The 21,318-nt window shown below is 33.6% G+C and overlaps 1 protein-coding gene across 2 annotated transcripts; it reads right to left on the minus strand.

Annotated features, from left to right (window-relative positions):
- Positions 1–1,817: 1,817 nt before the first annotated feature.
- LOC100368416 (GDP-fucose protein O-fucosyltransferase 2-like) lies at positions 1,818–20,422 on the minus strand. 2 transcript variants are annotated; one of them, XM_085495246.1, is made up of 8 exons: positions 19,640–20,422; positions 17,999–18,249; positions 16,546–16,801; positions 10,899–10,965; positions 9,964–10,089; positions 8,601–8,781; positions 7,947–8,079; positions 1,818–3,221 (listed from the first exon to the last, which is right to left on the minus strand). In XM_085495246.1, the coding sequence occupies exons 1-8, from the start codon at positions 19,846–19,848 to the stop codon at positions 3,062–3,064; spliced, it is 1,383 nt and encodes a 460-aa protein (XP_085351372.1). In that variant the 5' UTR covers positions 19,849–20,422; the 3' UTR covers positions 1,818–3,061. The 2 variants fall into 2 exon arrangements, with proteins under 2 accessions (XP_085351372.1, XP_085351371.1); XM_085495245.1 differs by lacking the exon at positions 10,899–10,965 and adding an exon at positions 11,024–11,090 and having other exon boundaries at positions 19,640–20,419.
- Between the last annotated feature and the right edge of the window lie 896 nt (positions 20,423–21,318).

Below are 21,318 nucleotides of genomic sequence, written 5' to 3' on the forward strand. Positions count from 1 at the left end.
TACTCCCCGTATAACATTCTGGAGATTACCAAAACAAACCATAGAGGGCGCTCAAGTTCCCTCCAAGTCTCATTTGTGCGCCATATAGACTTTCACTATCTGAGCAAGCATTTCTATAATCTCACATTTGAACATTGAAAAAAAAAAAAACATTTAACTAGACACTTAAGAGAAAAGGTTACGAGAAATTGAGTTGACTTAAAGGGCCATTTGATTACATGGAATCTACTAGCTGTGGGTCTAGTGTATAATCTAATCTATGGACCCACAGTTAGGCATCTACCTACTAACATTTTAACATTAAAGGGTGGTGTTCGTCATGCTGCATCCTGTTCGATATGGGACTCCTAGTGACTTATAGATGTGTTATGGTCTTTATTTATAATAGAAGGCCATCGACCCATAATATCTACATACATTATTTATATTTGAAAATAAAATTACAATTTTTAAACAATTGACAATACTTGTAGCTCTTTTCGCAATTTCATTGCGTGAAAAGTAAAGGCTCCCAGTCTTTGAAGAATATCTGTATTTTTTGTACCCATTAATTTGTAATATTTACTGACTGTTGGGGGATTAAAAAAGTTAGCAGGAACATATTTTATTCTTAAATTAACAAAAAAGAAACAAATAAGTAAAAAATGGTATTCATTTTCAATGTTGTTACTGTTACAAAGCAAGCAAATGCGTTCACTCCTATCTACATTATTTTTTCTATCTGTCTCAATTCGAAGATAGTGGCATGAACAGCGGAGTCCAGCTAACATTTGAACATGAGAATGCACTTTCACACAAAATAAATACTTTTCAGGTTCCAAAGAAAATTTAAATTCCCTATAAAATGTCAGTTTGTTTACATGGAATTTTAACACGTGCTGCGTGACGACTGTACAACTTTAGGGTAATTTGCGAACATTCAATGGTATAGACAAGAATGACAAATTTATTAATATTTTGATCTACGAGGGTGTTTAAAGGGCTGGAGTCGTCGTGCCACGCAGTGTTCGATATTCTGGAAATGCACCCTACAGAACAAATTTTTACTAAATAAATTGGTTATTTTTTTCCAAACTGAAACATATTTCAGATTATAAAAGGGACTATTTTGTGAGTTTGTGATGAAAAGAGGGAACAGGTGGTGAAGAGGTTTACATAATTAGTGATTTTGACATTTGTCATCAGGTTATTTTACAGTATACAAAATATTATTTTTGGTGATAGATATCTGAAAAGCAAAATTAAAAAAAGGGACATTTTCAGAAGAATGTCTGCGTTAAAGCATTACTCTAATATTTCATGAAAAATAAGTATTCATGATATACATATACAAGATTTCATTACCCTTGAAACAAATAGTAATGACTAAAAATTGAATTTCATGAATGTTTGATTTGTGTTTTGTGCGAATAGTAGTTTGGCTACTATATAGTTGTACAATGGTTTTGCAAACAGCATAAAATAAAACAAATTCTAAAAGTCAAGAAAATCTGTTTTACTGAAGCAATTTTTTCTCATTCATTTTGGTTGACCTTGAAGACTTTCAACAGGCAATGTTTTAATGGTAGTCAACTTGAGAAACGAAGAATCACTCTAAAAAGTTTCTTAAAAAAAGTGATTCAAACTTTTCAAGAGCATATACTGTAATACACCCCCTAAACATATTAATAGATTTTTGATTATGACACCTGTGCACTAGGAATGTATTTATAACAAATTGCCTTCATCCTGTACATCCTGGGACATACCAAGTTGGGTACACTCCCCAAATTTAAACGCTGAAGTCAGACCACACATATACAGAAATTCAACTAGAAAATAGTTAAGTAGAATCTTTAATATATAAGTAATAGAAGAAATATAAAAATACATGATGAATGGTGAACAGTTAGGACTTTTATAATGCATAGTCAATAAAACTGCAGTAATTGGCAAACCTGAAAGTCAGTTTTTGACTTTGTTGGTATTAATTCATCTAACATTGTTCTAATACGGTGACTAAAATAGTATCAGTATTTGACAAATATAAAAGACAATTGTTATTGCAATAAAATTCCAATCAATGCATTGCATGTCTGAGTTCCGAGTTTTATTCATTATTGTTGCAATCAGAAAAATCTCCATAATTAATAGATCATCATTTAAACTACCCTCTGTCACTTACTGTACAAGTACCTTTTGTATTGTATATGTATTCTGGAGTCTTGGAGTTATGACACGACTGATTGAAATTTAAAGTTCAAAACATTATAAAATCTGTTTTGTATTGGTTCCACATCTAAATACAATGTACAGAGTTAGTGAACTGAACAGCTGATTATAAAGAGTTCCCCGGTCACGGATTTAAATATTGCATAGAGTGATAAGACAAGTCAGATATCTTAGTATCGAGAAAACAAGAACTTAGTTGTAACCTTCAATAAAAAAAAGGTTTATAAATATTGAAATATAGGTTCAGGAATGGAAGAGAAATTATTTGGGATGTTGCGTAGGTATTTATATAGCACAATGTAACCTGTATTGTACTGTGGAGAAAGATAGTGATAAATCTGCATGAAATGACCACTTTTATACAGTTGGAATTGGATGTGTTGGTGAAAACACACTTAATCACAGAATTCTCACCAACACAACTGGATATATATAATGTATTTACATTTTAGCAATGAGAATAATGCAGTAATGCATTCTCATTATACATGTAATATAACTAACACTAGTTCTGTTGTCGGGAATTCAGAGACAGGGTACATTCATCGATTCTCAGTCGAGACATACATTTTGTATACAAGGCAGAATATGATATGTCGAAAAAACCTGGCGACAAACAAGCTGCTGTCTGATTGGTCTGACTGTTAGGTATTATGGTTGGGTATCCAATCAGGTACAATCTTGTATGTAGCTTTGCATTGACTCAAAGATTTAATACATTCTCCTCATTCATAAATGGCAATAATTGGTTTCTTTAAAAATAGTCAAAATGAAAACTCATTCAAATAATCAGTTTACACAGAATTCTAACAACTCCTCCCCCACAGCGTTACTAGATGCAAAGTTTGGATCAGTATTCTATCTTCCAGTGTGTTGGCTGCTCACAGTCTTCCTTACTCTGTCCATCACCACAAAATCGGTTGTACGTTTTTTTTGGATTAAATCCCAGTATTTCTCTTTCATCGTGAATGCGAAACGAAAATGTAGAAACAGACGTACCCATGAAATACCTAAAACAGAAAATATTATATTGGTATGACATAAGCCAGATAACTTTATCAGAAAAATTTATAGTTAACAAGCTATTACAATAGGGTTTTGACAAATATTGTCCATTTCAAGTCTTCTTTGTGTACATATCTATTATAGCTATACCACATATACAAGACTTACCTTGCACGTGTACATATACATTGGTCTATTATAGCTACACCACCATCTTTATATTTCTCATGTATACAAGACTTACCTTGCATGTGTACATATCCATTGGTCTATTATAGCTACACCACCATCTTTATATTTCTCATGTATACAAGACTTACCTTGCATGTGTACATATCCATTGGTCTATTATAGCTACACCACCATCTTTATATTTCTCATGTATACAAGACTTACCTTGCATGTGTACATATCCATTGGTCTATTATAGCTACACCACCATCTTTATATTTCTCATGTATACAAGACTTACCTTGCATGTGTACATATCCATTGGTCTATTATAGCTACACCACCATCTTTATATTTCTCATGTATACAAGACTTACCTTGCATGTGTACATATCCATTGGTCTATTATAGCTACACCACCATCTTTATATTTCTCATGTATACAAGACTTACCTTGCATGTGTACATATCCATTGGTCTATTATAGCTACACCACCATCTTTATATTTCTCATGTATACAAGACTTACCTTGCACGTGTACATATCCATTGGTCTATTATAGCTACACCACCATCTTTATAATTCTCATGTATACAAGACTTACCTTGCATGTGTACATATCCATTGGTCTATTATAGCTACACCACCATCTTTATATTTCTCATGTATACAAGACTTACTTTGCATGTGTACATATCCATTGGTCTATTATAGCTACACCACCATCTTTATATTTCTCATGTATACAAGACTTACCTTGCATGTGTACATATCCATTGGTCTATTATAGCTACACCACCATCTTTATATTTCTCATGTATACAAGACTTACCTTGCATGTGTACATATCCATTGGTCTATTATAGCTACACCACCATCTTTATATTTCTCATGTATACAAGACTTACCTTGCATGTGTACATATCCATTGGTCTATTATAGCTACACCACCATCTTTATATTTCTCATGTATACAAGACTTACCTTGCATGTGTACATATCCATTGGTCTATTATAGCTACACCACCATCTTTATATTTCTCATGTATACAAGACTTACCTTGCACGTGTACATATCCATTGGTCTATTATAGCTACACCACCATCTTTATAATTCTCATGTATACAAGACTTACCTTGCATGTGTACATATCCATTGGTCTATTATAGCTACACCACCATCTTTATATTTCTCATGTATACAAGACTTTATATTGCATGTGTACATATCCATTGGTCTATTATAGCTACACCACCATCTTTATATTTCTCATGTATGCAAGACTTACCTTGTATGTGTACATATCCATTGGTCTATTATAGCTACACCACCATCTTTATATTTCTCATGTATACAAGACTTACCTTGCATGTGTACATATCCATTGGTCTATTATAGCTACACCACCATCTTTATATTTCTCATGTATACAAGACTTACCTTGCATGTGTACATATCCATTGGTCTATTATAGCTACACCACCATCTTTATATTTCTCATGTATACAAGACTTACCTTGCACGTGTACATATCCATTGGTCTATTATAGCTACACCACCATCTTTATATTTCTCATGTATACAAGACTTACCTTGCATGTGTACATATCCATTGGTCTATTATAGCTACACCACCATCTTTATATTTCTCATGTATACAAGACTTACCTTGCACGTGTACATATCCATTGGTCTATTATAGCTACACCACCATCTTTATAATTCTCATGTATACAAGACTTACCTTGCATGTGTACATATCCATTGGTCTATTATAGCTACACCACCATCTTTATATTTCTCATGTATACAAGACTTACTTTGCATGTGTACATATCCATTGGTCTATTATAGCTACACCACCATCTTTATATTTCTCATGTATACAAGACTTACCTTGCATGTGTACATATCCATTGGTCTATTATAGCTACACCACCATCTTTATATTTCTCATGTATACAAGACTTACCTTGCATGTGTACATATCCATTGGTCTATTATAGCTACACCACCATCTTTATATTTCTCATGTATACAAGACTTACCTTGCATGTGTACATATCCATTGGTCTATTATAGCTACACCACCATCTTTATATTTCTCATGTATACAAGACTTACCTTGCATGTGTACATATCCATTGGTCTATTATAGCTACACCACCATCTTTATATTTCTCATGTATACAAGACTTACCTTGCACGTGTACATATCCATTGGTCTATTATAGCTACACCACCATCTTTATAATTCTCATGTATACAAGACTTACCTTGCATGTGTACATATCCATTGGTCTATTATAGCTACACCACCATCTTTATATTTCTCATGTATACAAGACTTTATATTGCATGTGTACATATCCATTGGTCTATTATAGCTACACCACCATCTTTATATTTCTCATGTATGCAAGACTTACCTTGTATGTGTACATATCCATTGGTCTATTATAGCTACACCACCATCTTTATATTTCTCATGTATACAAGACTTACCTTGCATGTGTACATATCCATTGGTCTATTATAGCTACACCACCATCTTTATATTTCTCATGTATACAAGACTTACCTTGCATGTGTACATATCCATTGGTCTATTATAGCTACACCACCATCTTTATATTTCTCATGTATACAAGACTTACCTTGCACGTGTACATATCCATTGGTCTATTATAGCTACACCACCATCTTTATAATTCTCATGTATACAAGACTTACCTTGCATGTGTACATATCCATTGGTCTATTATAGCTACACCACCATCTTTATATTTCTCATGTATGCAAGACTTACCTTGCATGTGTACATATCCATTGGTCTATTATAGCTACACCACCATCTTTATATTTCTCATGTATACAAGACTTACCTTGCATGTGTACATATCCATTGGTCTATTATAGCTACACCACCATCTTTATATTTCTCATGTATACAAGACTTACCTTGCATGTGTACATATCCATTGGTCTATTATAGCTACACCACCATCTTTATATTTCTCATGTATACAAGACTTACCTTGCATGTGTACATATCCATTGGTCTATTATAGCTACACCACCATCTTTATATTTCTCATGTATACAAGACTTACCTTGCATGTGTACATATCCATTGGTCTATTATAGCTACACCACCATCTTTATATTTCTCATGTATACAAGACTTACCTTGCACGTGTACATATCCATTGGTCTATTATAGCTACACCACCATCTTTATATTTCTCATGTATACAAGACTTACCTTGCATGTGTACATATCCATTGGTCTATTATAGCTACACCACCATCTTTATATTTCTCATGTATACAAGACTTACCTTGCACTTGTACATATCCATTGGTCTATTATAGCTACACCACCATCTTTATAATTCTCATGTATACAAGACTTACCTTGCATGTGTACATATCCATTGGTCTATTATAGCTACACCACCATCTTTATATTTCTCATGTATACAAGACTTACCTTGCATGTGTACATATCCATTGGTCTATTATAGCTACACCACCATCTTTATATTTCTCATGTATACAAGACTTACCTTGCATGTGTACATATCCGATGGTCTATTATAGCTACACCACCATCTTTATATTTCTCATGTATACAAGACTTACCTTGCATGTGTACATATCCATTGGTCTATTATAGCTACACCACCATCTTTATATTTCTCATGTATACAAGACTTACCTTGCATGTGTACATATCCATTGGTCTATTATAGCTACACCACCATCTTTATATTTCTCATGTATACAAGACTTACCTTGCATGTGTACATATCCATTGGTCTATTATAGCTACACCACCATCTTTATATTTCTCATGTATACAAGACTTACCTTGCATGTGTACATATCCATTGGTCTATTATAGCTACACCACCATCTTTATATTTCTCATGTATACAAGACTTACCTTGCATGTGTACATATCCATTGGTCTATTATAGCTACACCACCATCTTTATATTTCTCATGTATACAAGACTTACCTTGCATGTGTACATATCCATTGGTCTATTATAGCTACACCACCATCTTTATATTTCTCATGTATACAAGACTTACCTTGCACGTGTACATATCCATTGGTCTATTATAGCTACACCACCATCTTTATATTTCTCATGTATACAAGACTTACCTTGCATGTGTACATATCCATTGGTCTATTATAGCTACACCACCATCTTTATATTTCTCATGTATACAAGACTTACCTTGCATGTGTACATATCCATTGGTCTATTATAGCTACACCACCATCTTTATATTTCTCATGTATACAAGACTTACCTTGCATGTGTACATATCCATTGGTCTATTATAGCTACACCACCATCTTTATATTTCTCATGTATACAAGACTTACCTTGCATGTGTACATATCCATTGGTCTATTATAGCTACACCACCATCTTTATATTTCTCATGTATACAAGACTTACCTTGCATGTGTACATATCCATTGGTCTATTATAGCTACACCACCATCTTTATATTTCTCATGTATACAAGACTTACCTTGCATGTGTACATATCCATTGGTCTATTATAGCTACACCACCATCTTTATATTTCTCATGTATGTCTTTAGTTGGCTCAAAGTTGTACACTGTAGCTTTGCCTTTCATTAATTTCTTTAGTTCATCTAGCTCTGTAAATTAAAGAATGACATATTTCATGAACAGCGCCCTCATGCATTTGAGAATGGTATCAGATAATTACAGTCAAATGCAAACAAACTGGTAAGGGCAGGCAACTGTTGAGAAATGAGGAAAAGACATGACAAATCAATAAAAAAAAAATTGAAAATACTAAGGCATTTTGTATTTTGTCCCGGATAGAATTGCATGCCTAATCAGTTGAACTCATTTCTGTTTCCACCATTGAACCCTTCCATGGTTGATAAGGCATTCTGTAATGCCATACATTAGATCAAGTATGAATGACGTTTTGTTTTTGTTTTTTATCACCGTATTTTCATTTTTTTTTATTTTGTAAATAATAGGAAAATTGTAATCAAATACAGACAGGGTCTAAACTGTAAAGTGCCAGTTTAAAATGACAGGTAGATAGCAGCCCAGCTAAAAACCTTATTGACTGATGCATGAAATAGAGACCAAAATTTAACTGTAAATTACAAGACATGGATATCTAGATTTGATATGTACTCACCTACTTTTGGTGCGTCCGTTGCTACGAATAATTTGTCTAATTTCTCTTTCTTCAATACTTTTTTAATTTGTTTGGCAGCTTCTTTTAATGATGGGACATCTTTTTTATGACTGTGTACAAAATCTTTTCTTCTTAGATGTACAGCCATGTATGGTCCACCGATGGCACTGCCTGGGTCTGGCTGTAATCATGAATACATGTTTAAGATTATAAATACACCTGCACACATAGAATCAATGTGAAGCTACCTGTACTTAACCTTTGCACCACCAGACTTTCTCGCCCAACTTTTTCTGCACTTTTTTCTTATATTCCTCAGTACCTATAGAAATGAACCCAATTTTGAAGCCAACATTCAAAATTTAAGTCAATTTTTGGTTTTTAATACTAAAAGAATTTGACGATTTTTGTCTTCTGAAGGAAAGTGCAGACTATAAACGCGACGATTTTGCGAATTTGTAATGAAAAGGTTAAATGGCTGTCAGTCAGATTTTATACTTGGTATACATGAATGCATAGGGACAAAATGAAGTGAGTGGTTTCATGACCAGTAATTGGGAATTGTGATGTGGTTTTATTTTCTAATCTCTCAATTTTATAATTATATCCTTGGCCTGAAAAACTTAAGTAAGTTTATTATACATATACAGAAGTATGCAGTCATTCTTTGTAAAATCTTGACCTAAGGTCTATTAACCATTTAAGACATTGGCTGCTCTTGTTGTTTTATACTATGTATACCAGCTATCCATGGAGACTAGGAAATGTGTTAAATCAACATTTCTCACGGCTAAAACTAATTTTAAACTGTGAAATATTCTCTGAGAAAATAGTCAACATTTAAAAACATGTTAAAGAGCAGCGATTTACGTGCCACTTCCTGTTCAATATGGGACTCATAGCAACATACACAACACATTACTGGGTAATATTGCTAAAAGAGAGGAAGATTAAACATTAGGAAAACATATTTGCTTCATATAAAGTGGATGTTAGACTAACACGATCTGTAGGATTTGCTCCTAGTCAGTGCGTGCATCAGTTTTTTTCTGGTTTCTGTTAAAATACATGTACTGTAACCAAAAAAGAAATAAACGAGGGAAAAAAAGTCACCTACCAATTTTGAAAATCGCAGGTCAGGAACTAATTTTTAACTTTTTTATTAGCCTTACAGTATATTTAAATTCGTTGATTGGACTTATAATTTTCAATATTGCAATTTTCTTTCCTTTTTGCAAAAATGCCAATAAAAACAATGTAGCATATATAGTTACTGTCACTAAAACTGTTTTATCATTAGTGAAAGAGAAGAAAATAATGAACAATTATTTGACATCACAAAACCCTGTTGTCAGTACATTACCTTCATGTCTCTCCAGTCATCTAGTAACACAGTATTGTCTCTTTCATCATCTGAATCTAGATATTCTTTTCTGAACTTATCTGCAATGTCTCTAAGGTCTTTTGAAAATCTCATACTGCGTCGCGCCTTGTGTACAGAAATAACACTAAGTTATACAATGGACAGGTATGAAAATTACAAGAAATATTTGAAGTGTTATTTGCTGATATGGGGTTGTCCGGCAAATACCGCAAAGTATGAATAAAGGCAGTATGGTGATCGTAATGCCTGATGCATAGCCAGGTTGATGTGATCCTGTACAGCCTAAGTGCATACTTTCTCATACACATCTATTTCCTGTCTGCAGTAATGGATTACGGAGATAAAACAAGAAAGTTTGCATTTAGTGACGTGATTCTATTTCCGTTATGCAATATAGAACTGCATCTCATGTAAATGAAGTGTTCAAATGTGAACAAGTTCAATGTTGTTGATGTAGTTTACCCCAATTGAAGAAAACTTATAATGTTGGGATGAATACAGACGTAAGTTGATTTTCATATCCTGGAACCCGAAATACGTTGACCCCAATATATGATAATCACATGATTGCAAACAGATTTTTTTTTTGTATTCAATACAGTGAGAAACACAAGACTGTGAGGGAACGGAAACATTTGGACATCAAGTAATATCAAACAATGCACAATAGAACTGGGACAAAAATGGCCATAGTTTTCAATTTTTTTTTTTAAGCCTACTATTCCAAATTCAATGATTATACATAGATCAAGGAAACAGTGAACTTCATAATGTGAGAGAACCAAACAATATTTTGGAGTAAAAACGACAAAATCTTAGATAGATGTGTCATATGGCAAACTTTTCTGCAATTCAAAATAACTAAGATGCCATATTTGCGATATATGTATTTTAATCAAAAATTGTAGACTTACATCCCAATACAGTTTTCCACCAAATTCATCGTGCAGTATTTCTTCAGCTCTGTCAACAAAAACTGACCTGGTATAAAATTAAAAAAAAGATAAAGAAAAGTAGAGAAAAATAAATATACACTTACATCCCAGTAGTCTTTACCTCCAAATCTATCATGCATGACAGTTTCCGCTCGGTCAAACATTACTGATCTGTACAGCAGGTGAAAAAAAATGATGTTTTTTTAGTTTTCAATGAAACATTTTTACACAGTAAAGTTTCATAAAAGTTCTTGTTCAATGCAAATAATTCAAAAAAATATTTTAATTTATTTGTGTATTTGTTTGTATGTTTATTTATGTTTGTCCCTTTATTTATTTATTTAATTTATTCATTTATTTAATTTATTCATTTATTTATTTATTTATTTATTTATTTATTTATTTATTTAATTTATTTATTTATTTAATTTATTCATTTATTCATTTATTTATTTAATTTATTCATTTATTCATTTATTCATTTATTTATTTATTTATTTATTTATTTATTTATTTATTTATTTATTTATTTATTTATTTATTTATTTATTTATTTATTTATTTATTTATTTATTTATTTATTTATTTATTTATTTATTTATTTATTTATTTATTTATTTATTTATTTATTTATTTATTTATTTATTTATTTATTTATTTATTTATTTATTTATTTATTTATTTATTTATTTATTTATTTATTTATTTATTTATTTATTTATTTATTTATTTATTTATTTATTTATTTATTTATTTATTTATTTATTTATTTATTTATTTATTTATTTATTTATTTATTTATTTATTTATTTATTTATTTATTTATTTATTTATAAAAGCATTCATAAACCAAACCTAGCATTTATTATATACTGTAAAATCATTTATTTTCACTGACAGTTAATTTCACTATTTTGATGTTTTGAGCAATTTCACTGTGTTTTAATTTCGCAAATTTGTCAAGAAATCAATGAGTTTTATTGTTATTTTACATGTTCACATAGATTTAATTTAGAGGGTACGGTAAAATAACGAAATTAAAACCCAGTGAATAATTACATTTACAGTATTGGATTATTAAAACATGACAATCATAGCCACACTTCTGTGTTTAATGTAAATGCATCCACTGCTGATAGAATAAAAAAAAAAATTTTGAAAAAAAGATAGAATCGTGTTCCATCTGCATAGAAAAGGTTGATCAGTTAGACTCAAAACAAAGGAAACAAAATAAGATGCAATAATAGCCTTTATATTCCACCAACCAAGAGATGGTGACAAATTTCATTTTTCCCATATTGACACTAACGATGTACATATGTTTAGTTCAATTATAACAAAACTAGTTGACAAAAGTAGTATATACACGATAGAGATGTAATTTACCTCCAAATATGGTGTTGGTAAATTCTACTTTTGAAGTGGGAGAGTTGTAATCTGTGCATGTGGCAAACGGCCATATTGTGTCATTATTTACAAACTAACATTTACCTATAAGCCTTCATGTTTTAGCATGCGTTGTCATCGTCGCTTAGAACACAATTATCGTGCATGCGCAGTTGAAGACCCCTCTGCTTTAAGTTTTTGTTAGGGTTTAACGAAAGATGTGAAAAATTACCTCTATGTTTGTTTTCAGGATGTATTTCCTTAATAAAATTAAGTGTTAGTCATTCACTACGTAGAAAGAAGTAGCGGTACATGAAATAAAAAAAAAAACTGAGTAGAATAACTCAGGCTAATTTGCATAAAAATAAATGACTGTGTACCCATTTGCATAAAATAAACTTTTCAATTACACAAAAAGTACAGGTAGGTTGCTGGAAACACAGAATTTTTTTTTATTGAGAATAAATTATTCATAATGTCACAATAAAGAATTTTCTAAAGCTGATTAAATTTATACTTTCCACATATGGTACAAGCGTGGTGAAATAGGATACACCATACGGTAACACTGAGGCATCAGGACCACTTACTCAATAATGAAACCTTTGTGTATTGAATAGTATTCAACATACCTTATTAAGATTAAGGTAGCGAGACTATTATTTGTGTTGAAAATTACGATTTTCACATTTATTTATTAATTGATGAAATGCACCATAAACTTTCATATGATAAAGTCAATATAACATAGAATGTCATGTAAGTTGGTTAAAACACAGTCCCTCTATCCCCGGTCTAGAAACGATCATTGTATTAGGTGTGAATTGGTCTCCTTCCCTGGCGCATTGCGGGTGTGGGCAAAGCATTGTCACGTGATCAGTACGTGATTTGACATCGTCCGTGTTATGTATTTTTTTTACAACTTAGTTGTTTATTACAGAATTCGTACTTTTTCACATAATTTTTTAATCAGGATATCTGTATAAGGTCATATTTTAGCCGGCGAGTAGTTCTTTAATTCATCTATTTTACCAGCAACGACACAATTTCTCAACAAATTTTCATACCTTTACCCAGATATTTGTCGTTTTTGATTTTGGGGTGATTGGAATTAACTCAATTTTATTTACCATACTTCTCGGCGCGAAACCAATATTTGTCTTCGATTTTGACATTTTATAATCGAAACATATCATTAAAAATTGGTGGGCTGATTTGTTATTTGTCACACCGCATTTTATTAATGTTAAATTGAGCGACTTTTATGGATGCTTTTTAGATCGTAAATGCAAATGGCGACGTTTTGAAATGACAATGTACTCAATTCTGTGCTAGAAAAAATCATTTATATACAAACATTGAAGCATTGTTATGTACTTTTACATAGAATAAAGTCAGTGGTTGTTGTATAGTTGACTTGAACTGTTATGAACCCCCCAAGAATCAGAAATATCACAGGTTTTTTGATCGACTACGTTAACATGAACGACGCCATTTTGATAAGATTTTTTTTAGCGATATCAGCATGTTGGCACGCAAAGTTTTTTCCCTATTAAAACGAGAACATTAACATAATTCCCGATATTAATCTTTGAATTGCAGGAACTGGATGTTTATGAGTTGGTAGGCTGGTGGTGATGCGTATCAGGGTTCAAAAAACCCAAATTTCATAGTGATAATTTTGTTTACATGTTTGTTTACGTTGTGGTTGCCCGAATTTGAAGTCAAAGTGAAGTCATACAATGAGGTATCGCTTTGCATGACGGTAACTTTTGAAGGTATTGTAATCTGTCTGACTTCCTGACTCCCTCGGCCCGCGTGTGAACGGTTTGTTTACCCGCACTGCGGTTTGAGACAAAAGAACGCTAGTCGTTTCCAGACCGGGGATAGAGGGACTGTGGTTAAAATATAGATTTTCAGAAGGGAAGCAAGGCAGCCTCAGTAGTGTTTTCCAAAATCAACAACACAGGTTTAATCTGTGTGCCTATAAGTTTCAAAGATAAACTCAAGACAAAGCAATGTTAGGATGTGTTATCAGTAGCTATCTGACACACAATGAGTGTTTCCAAACATTTGAGTGGTTTGTCTCCGCCCCTGTTTGTTTCACAGATTAGTCATTTGCATATGAATGTGTCTGACACAAGGTCACACAGCCACTGAAAAAAAATCATTGATTTTGGTGTTTTCATATGCCGAATTTATCCAATTATAGCTATCCCATTCCTTTATTTTTTGGTTTCCAATAGCCTTACACATTTGGATGTCCCTACACAAGGTAAAACAGACCTTGATGGGAAAACAAATTGATTGTGCCAATAAACAAGCTTGAAAATCTTTGCTGTTACTTCATGGACGTTTTCTAGGAGTTTATGTTTTTCAAAATACAAGGTCTTTAACTAAAAATAACGTATACTTATTGTCGTCGGATTAACACCAAATTTTCACAGCTTTAAGGTGACAATAGTTGTGTTCATGTTACACGAAGTACGGGCTAAGATTTAAGCTGATTTAGGCTTATCTAGCATATTTGCATTTCGGCTAGACCCAATTGCGTCCACGCACAGGGAGGGCCAGTCGTTAGCACAGGCTAAGGGCTGCCATTAGTTGGTGACCTTTGGTAAGCCGCTATTTACGAACGAAAAATGGATGACACACGCGAGGTTCTATTTCTGCTGCTGGCATGTTTCGTTCTAATTTTGAAGCGACGTGCACAGGAACGCGAGAGAAGACGGACCACTTATTTGGATGCACATAAACAGTATACAACGGGCGTAACAGAATACAGCGTTTTATTAATGCATGACAGCGAACCAAATTTATTTTGTCTACGATTGGAGCTGCTGTACGCTCTACTACAGTGACCCGATTAGTGTGGAAGTGAGCGCGGAGTAATGACTGGTGGAATAGTGTCGTTATACGAACATGGGACAATTTTCACACCCAAAGGTCGCCGCAGAGGGCGCTTAGCCCTGGGCTAAGCGTTCGCGCATACTTCGTTAGCCCGTGCTAAGGTCTAGACCGCGTCTTAAATTCGGATCAGATTTAACCCGTAACTTAGCATTCCTTAGCCCGTGCTAAGCGTTCACGCATGTTTTCTTAGCACGGGCTAAGGAATTTGACCTCTTAGCCCGTGCTAAGAAGCTGTGCGTGAACGCAACTAATGAGAGGAACTTGAATGTGTCCAGACAAACTATTTCATCGATTATTTACCAACGAGTTGTGGTTTGAGTTGGGGGCAATGCGACTAAAACAGTAATTGAAATTCAGGACACTATTTTTTTAAACGCGTTGCTTGAATAACACTAACCAGACACATTCAATTTACCAGACTATTGAACAACTAGGAAAAGTGAAAAAAATACTTCTTATCGCCAGCATAAATGCGTAATTATTTTTTTTACAGAAAAAGTAATTTTTCACCTTTGATTGAGTAACGCGTCGTAGATTGCAGATACGGGCATGGAAAATACACTTGTGAAAAGCTTGAAGTCTGGCGATTCTAAAAATATATACTTGCCCGGGTCTATTTGTAGTCATTTAGTCACAATTAGAAGATGAAAACAAGTATGCAAATAATAGTCTCGCTACCTTAAGGCAGTTTGAACATAATTCATATTTTGCACTACTGAGCTCATATATGCAATGCATTATGGGAGAGAATTCCCCATTGTAAATAATATCATTTTTTTACATTCAATTTCCATGGCATTTCAGAAAAATTGTTTTTTTATTTTTGGTACTCTTAAGGGACGACGTCAAAAGATCGATGTCGGATAAAAAACTTATTTGCTTTAGTTTGAGGGTGGGTGGTTTTGACCTCAAAAAGTTTCCATCCTACAAAAACGATTTTATTTTTTAATGAAGTCAAACAAATCTTGGGAGTATTTGTAGTTCGTTTTCTTTCTGTCTAATCATGGACAAAAATAACAGAAAATGAAAAAAACATGTCCAAGACAAGAAAATGGTTTGGTTTGAGTGTAAATATGTGCATCAAATGAAATCAATTTCAGGGCATGGACCTAGAACCAACTGCTATGCCATACTACTGTCGATTATCAATTTGTATTTAATGATGAATGTAGTCTGATCCCATGATCAATATTTATCAATTAAGTTTCAGTGGGGGGTGGGGGGGTTTGGAAAAAAATGAAGGAATTAAAGTTTTTTATCCTACATTGAACTTTTGATGTTGTCCCTATTATTATAACATTATAATATTCTGTTAATTAATGTCACATACCTTGCTGTTGTATTTTCTAATAAAAATGGTGCTAAAATTCCAGCGAAACCCTGCGCTGATAAACATTTAAATTTCTCTGCATATACATCTTGGTAACCCCAGAAAAATCCTCTATACAGTCCTGAAGAATCCTTTTTATAGACTGGTGTATCAATACAATCTCTTTCATCCAATTTTTCTTCCCATTTACCATCTGTCCATCCTTCTTTGTATCTTTGCAAATAGTATAGTTCATCTATTTTAGATTGCCCCGTCTCTGTGGACAGAAAACATGGGAGTATCAAGTTCATTCACGATGTACTATTTCATGTTCCACAGCTCATTATGTATCATATGCAAGTGTTTTTGTTTTGAAATTCAAAAACTTATTAAACATTTGTTGGACTTTGTGCATGTACGGTGTAATTTGTCAATGTTAATGTCACATTCAAATAACAGAAAATATTGCATCAAATACCATAACTTAATAATATTTTTTGCTGAAATTATTTTCACAGATATTTTGTGAGATGAATGTGAAGAAAAGATCCTCAGAGTATTCATTGAGTATTCATTAGCTGCAATAATACGATACTTACTTGACTCAATTCCCAAAATATTCAGAGATATAATAAAATAGACATATGATTTACAAAATATAGGTCAATCTAAAACTACTAAGATCTTTTTCTTTATTCCTAGGATACTAACATTGGTTATAGAATGATAAGTGATCTGTATAGGGTTTTGATACCATGAGGTTCAAGTCAACTGATGTCAAAATACTGTATGGTTGGAATCACAGTCACAAGTATTCCAAGCCATATTTATCAATCATATAGTAAATTCACTATCATTCTTCACCATGATATTTGTACACACAGAGGCAATACATAAACAGTTTATATGATTAATTTATGTAAACCATGGTTTTTATAAAAAGCAAGGATCTACACCACCTTCTATCACTCTATAGGTTATAGGTCTTGCGTTCACGCAAGCAAATTTTCCATGTTATTTCTGAGAAAATGCATGCTTTTTTTTTTCAACTGTGCTGTATGTCATTTTTTAACCTAGAAGTTAACAGAATTAAATTCCAGGAGGAAGGATCTTTTTTATGTTCCTCGAGAGTAGAGTAGAGGTTACAAAGCAGGGCTTCATGAACCATTTAGCTAGACTTTTTAATTAATGTTTCATATAGTGTAGATATTTTTAGTGATTCCCCTTTGTATTTAAGAAGACTTTAGTAACTGTATTTAATAATTTACGAACTTATTTGTATTACATGTATTGTAAATGTTTTGGGTCTGGTTTACTCTACTACATCCAGTTATATTCAGTGGCTGCCTAGTGCGCTGTTGATAAGTAATTAAAAATACTAGTAATACATAAATAAAATATGAGCATGAGCATCCTGCAATCTGATTGCTGGAAACTACCTGACCATGTCAGAAACTGTTTTCTGAAATCTTACCTTTTAAAAACTGTTCAAATTCTATAACTGGAACATGTTTATTCATACTATCTAAATCAAAGAATAGCGACCAGGCAATTTTCATTTGTGCTATATGTCGGGATTGCCAGTGATATATTCTCCCCCATGGCGGTAAAACTAATGTCCAATCTTGATGATCTTGTAGTTTTTTCACCAAATTAGCGACTCTCATGTAAACGTCTCGCCTTAGATTAAAACCTTCTCCAGGATTCACATCATACAATAGATATCTGTGAAGACATGAATAAGGTATAGGAACACATATTTAACTGACATTATTTGGCAGCCGCTTAAAGTCGACCTGTTAACTACTGGCAGGTTAATTCAACCCCCAACTACTGCCACATGGTAACTTGTGCCATACATTGTAAAAGTTCAACAACATGTGGCGTTTAGTAAATACCAACAAGACCTCAACCATCAGAATGTACTCATTAATTCTCATATGTGTAGATGCTCTAATAGAAGCTGCATTTCCTCTGTTGCATGTACCATTTTAATAAAAGCCACAGCTTCTAATACAGATTTTACAGCACTATTTGTAAATGTTATAAAAAAAATAGCGTGGTTACTCTTCATTTGGTTTAATCTTGAGCCGATACTGTATATGCTATTTTACATTTCTAAAATAAATAAACTATTAGTATTACTATTTTTTATGGTTGAAAATAAAATTCAAATGACATGAGATTATTACATTTCTATGATTCTTCAATCAATAAGAACATTTAAAATAATAAGGGGACTCATCTCTGTGTACAGATCTGTGAAAGTGCTGATCGTTTTCATTGTGACTTTGTTGGAACCCAACACACAGGATTGCTTTAAAGTCCTAATGTAAACATCACCATACATGCAAGGCTGGTGATCTGAATTGACAGCAGAAAACAGAAAATTAAAAAAATGATTCCAAAATACAATCCATATAAGAGGTAATTTAAAAATTTCGAACAAAGAAGGAACCAACAAAACACAATTAGAGAAGTAATTAAAATGTTGCCATTTCTACCAGATGGTTGACAACAAGTGGATAAATTAGTGTTGTTGCCAAAAATTAGGTGTCTAACCCCAAACCACTAAAAAAAGATGATGAACAAAATTATTGGTGGTGTCCATAGACATGGCATGGGGTGATCGCTTGGTGGGTCACTGGCCTTTCAGTTCGGTAGCGATGTGATTTTGTATATCCCATCAGAGACCAAATTGTCACTAAATTTATTTAGTTATAGGTTAAATCTACTCATTATCCGGACTCATCAATAGTAATAAAAGTACTAAAACTCGGGTAAATACATGAAAATTAAAAAAAAAAGACCCCATCCTCCAGCCTCATCCTTGACAAGCAAACCTGATATTAGACTTAAAGGCAAGAAAGAATCTATACCCCATTCTAGACCAAACGGGGGGGGGGCGTAAAACGATCTTGAAAAACGACCGCTTGCCCAAGCATAAGAGAATATATACATAAATACCAGTCTGTATTTACAAATGCACACTCAATGGAGGATTCCATTAAATTCCTACTTTGTGATGTACTGCCACGTACGATAATTACTTTTATAGACTGACTCTCTTCGCACTGTAGCGATGAACCGTTGTCAGTTTTTTTAATTTACTCACCTACGAGGTTTTGCAGTTCCTACTTTTAACGCCTGCTGGGTCCCAGTTCCGAATGCTATATCCTCGTCCGTGGTATCCGCAGAGATCACGCCTTGTAGATGTGTTAGAGAAATGAACGCCAGGAAGAAAACAAACTTACCTTCTGCAGACGCCATTTTGAAAGCAGAAACAATGTGCGCGTGCGTGGAAGTACTGACCAATCCAGACATCTGAAAATAGTCGTCTGTATGATAAGAGCCATATTCAAAACCCCAACAGACAAAACCTTTGACTTACGGGATATTTTAATTTCCTCAATTGTATCTATTTTGTATGTTATAATAATAACAAGTCATTGTCAATGACACGTCCCCGTTCCGTTCATATTTGAGTGACATATACATTCAAAGCAGATCATGACCGAAATGCACCTGCATATGTACAACACATTGTACTAAATCTGAACAAAATCCATCCATGCATGACTGAGATCTGGTTCCGGAATTGTGAAAATACGTGATTTTAATGCATTTTCGGTCTTAAAATGGCCATCATTCAGCTATTGTTAAGCGGATCATGAAACAAATGCACATATCTATTTGTGACATGATGTACCATGTGTGTGTGAAGTTTGAACTTGATCAATCCAGACATGTCTTGGATACGGATCCAGAACTGAATTTTTTAAGAAAATGGCCGCCAGTCGGCCATTTCGAACTTGATCCGGAAAAAAAATGACGTGCATCAAGGTCCTATTATGTTTAATGTAAGTACCAAATTTGAACGAAATCCGTCCATGCATAACTGAGATCCGGGTTCGGAATGGTGAAAATGTGCGATTTCAATGCATTTTCGGCCTTAAAGCGGCCGCCATTTGGCTATCGTTAATGGGATCATGAAACAAATGCACATACATATTTGTGACATGATGTACCTTGTGTGTGTGAAGTTTGAACTTGATCAATCCAGACATGTCTCGGATACGGATCCAGAACTGAATTCTTTAAAACAAAATGGCCGCCAGTCGGCCATTTCGAACTTGATCTGAAAAAAATGACGTGCATCAAGGTCCTATTATGTTTAATGTATGTACCAAATTTGAATGAAATCCGTCCATGCATAACTGAGATCTGGGTCCGGAATGGTGAAAATGTGCGATTTCAATGCATTTTCGGCATTAAAGCGGCCGCCATTTGGCTATCGTTAATGGGATCATGAAACAAATGCACATACATATTTGTGACATGCTGTACCTTGTGTGTGTGAAGTTTGAACTTGATCAATCCAGACATGTCTCGGATACGGATCCAGAACTGAATTCTTTAAAACAAAATGGCCGCCAGTCGGCCATTTCAAACTTGATCCGAAAAAAAAATGACGTGCATCAAGGTCCTATTATGTTTAATGTATGTACCAAATTTGAACGAAATCTGTCCATGCATAACTGAGATCCGGGTCCGGAATGGTGAAAATGTGCAATTTTGATGCATTTTCGGCCTTAAAATGGCCGCTATTCGGCTATCGTTAATCGGATCATGAAAAAAATGCATGTGCATATGTCCCATATAATGTGTGATGTATGAGTGAAGTTTGAACATAATCGGTCCATGCATGTTCGAGATACAGGTGATCACGGACGGACGGACGCACGGACGGACGCACGGACGCACACAGGGCAACACATAAGTCCCCGTTTTCGG

Source organism: Saccoglossus kowalevskii, chromosome 21 (genome assembly GCF_978046115.1).
Source record: "Saccoglossus kowalevskii chromosome 21, keSacKowa6.1, whole genome shotgun sequence".
NCBI classification, from domain to species: domain Eukaryota; kingdom Metazoa; phylum Hemichordata; class Enteropneusta; family Harrimaniidae; genus Saccoglossus; species Saccoglossus kowalevskii.

Coding starts and splice junctions, on each gene's coding strand:
- LOC100368416 (XM_085495246.1), bottom strand. CDS start 19,848: ATGTCTGGATTGGTCAGTACTTCCACGCACGCGCACATTGTTTCTGCT. Junction 10,090..10,898: donor GTGGAAAACTGTATTGGGAT/GTAAGTCTACAA, acceptor TCTGTACACAAG/GCGCGACGCAGTATGAGATT. Junction 3,222..7,946: donor TGGATATGTACACATGCAAG/GTAAGTCTTGTA, acceptor TTTCTGTTTTAG/GTATTTCATGGGTACGTCTG.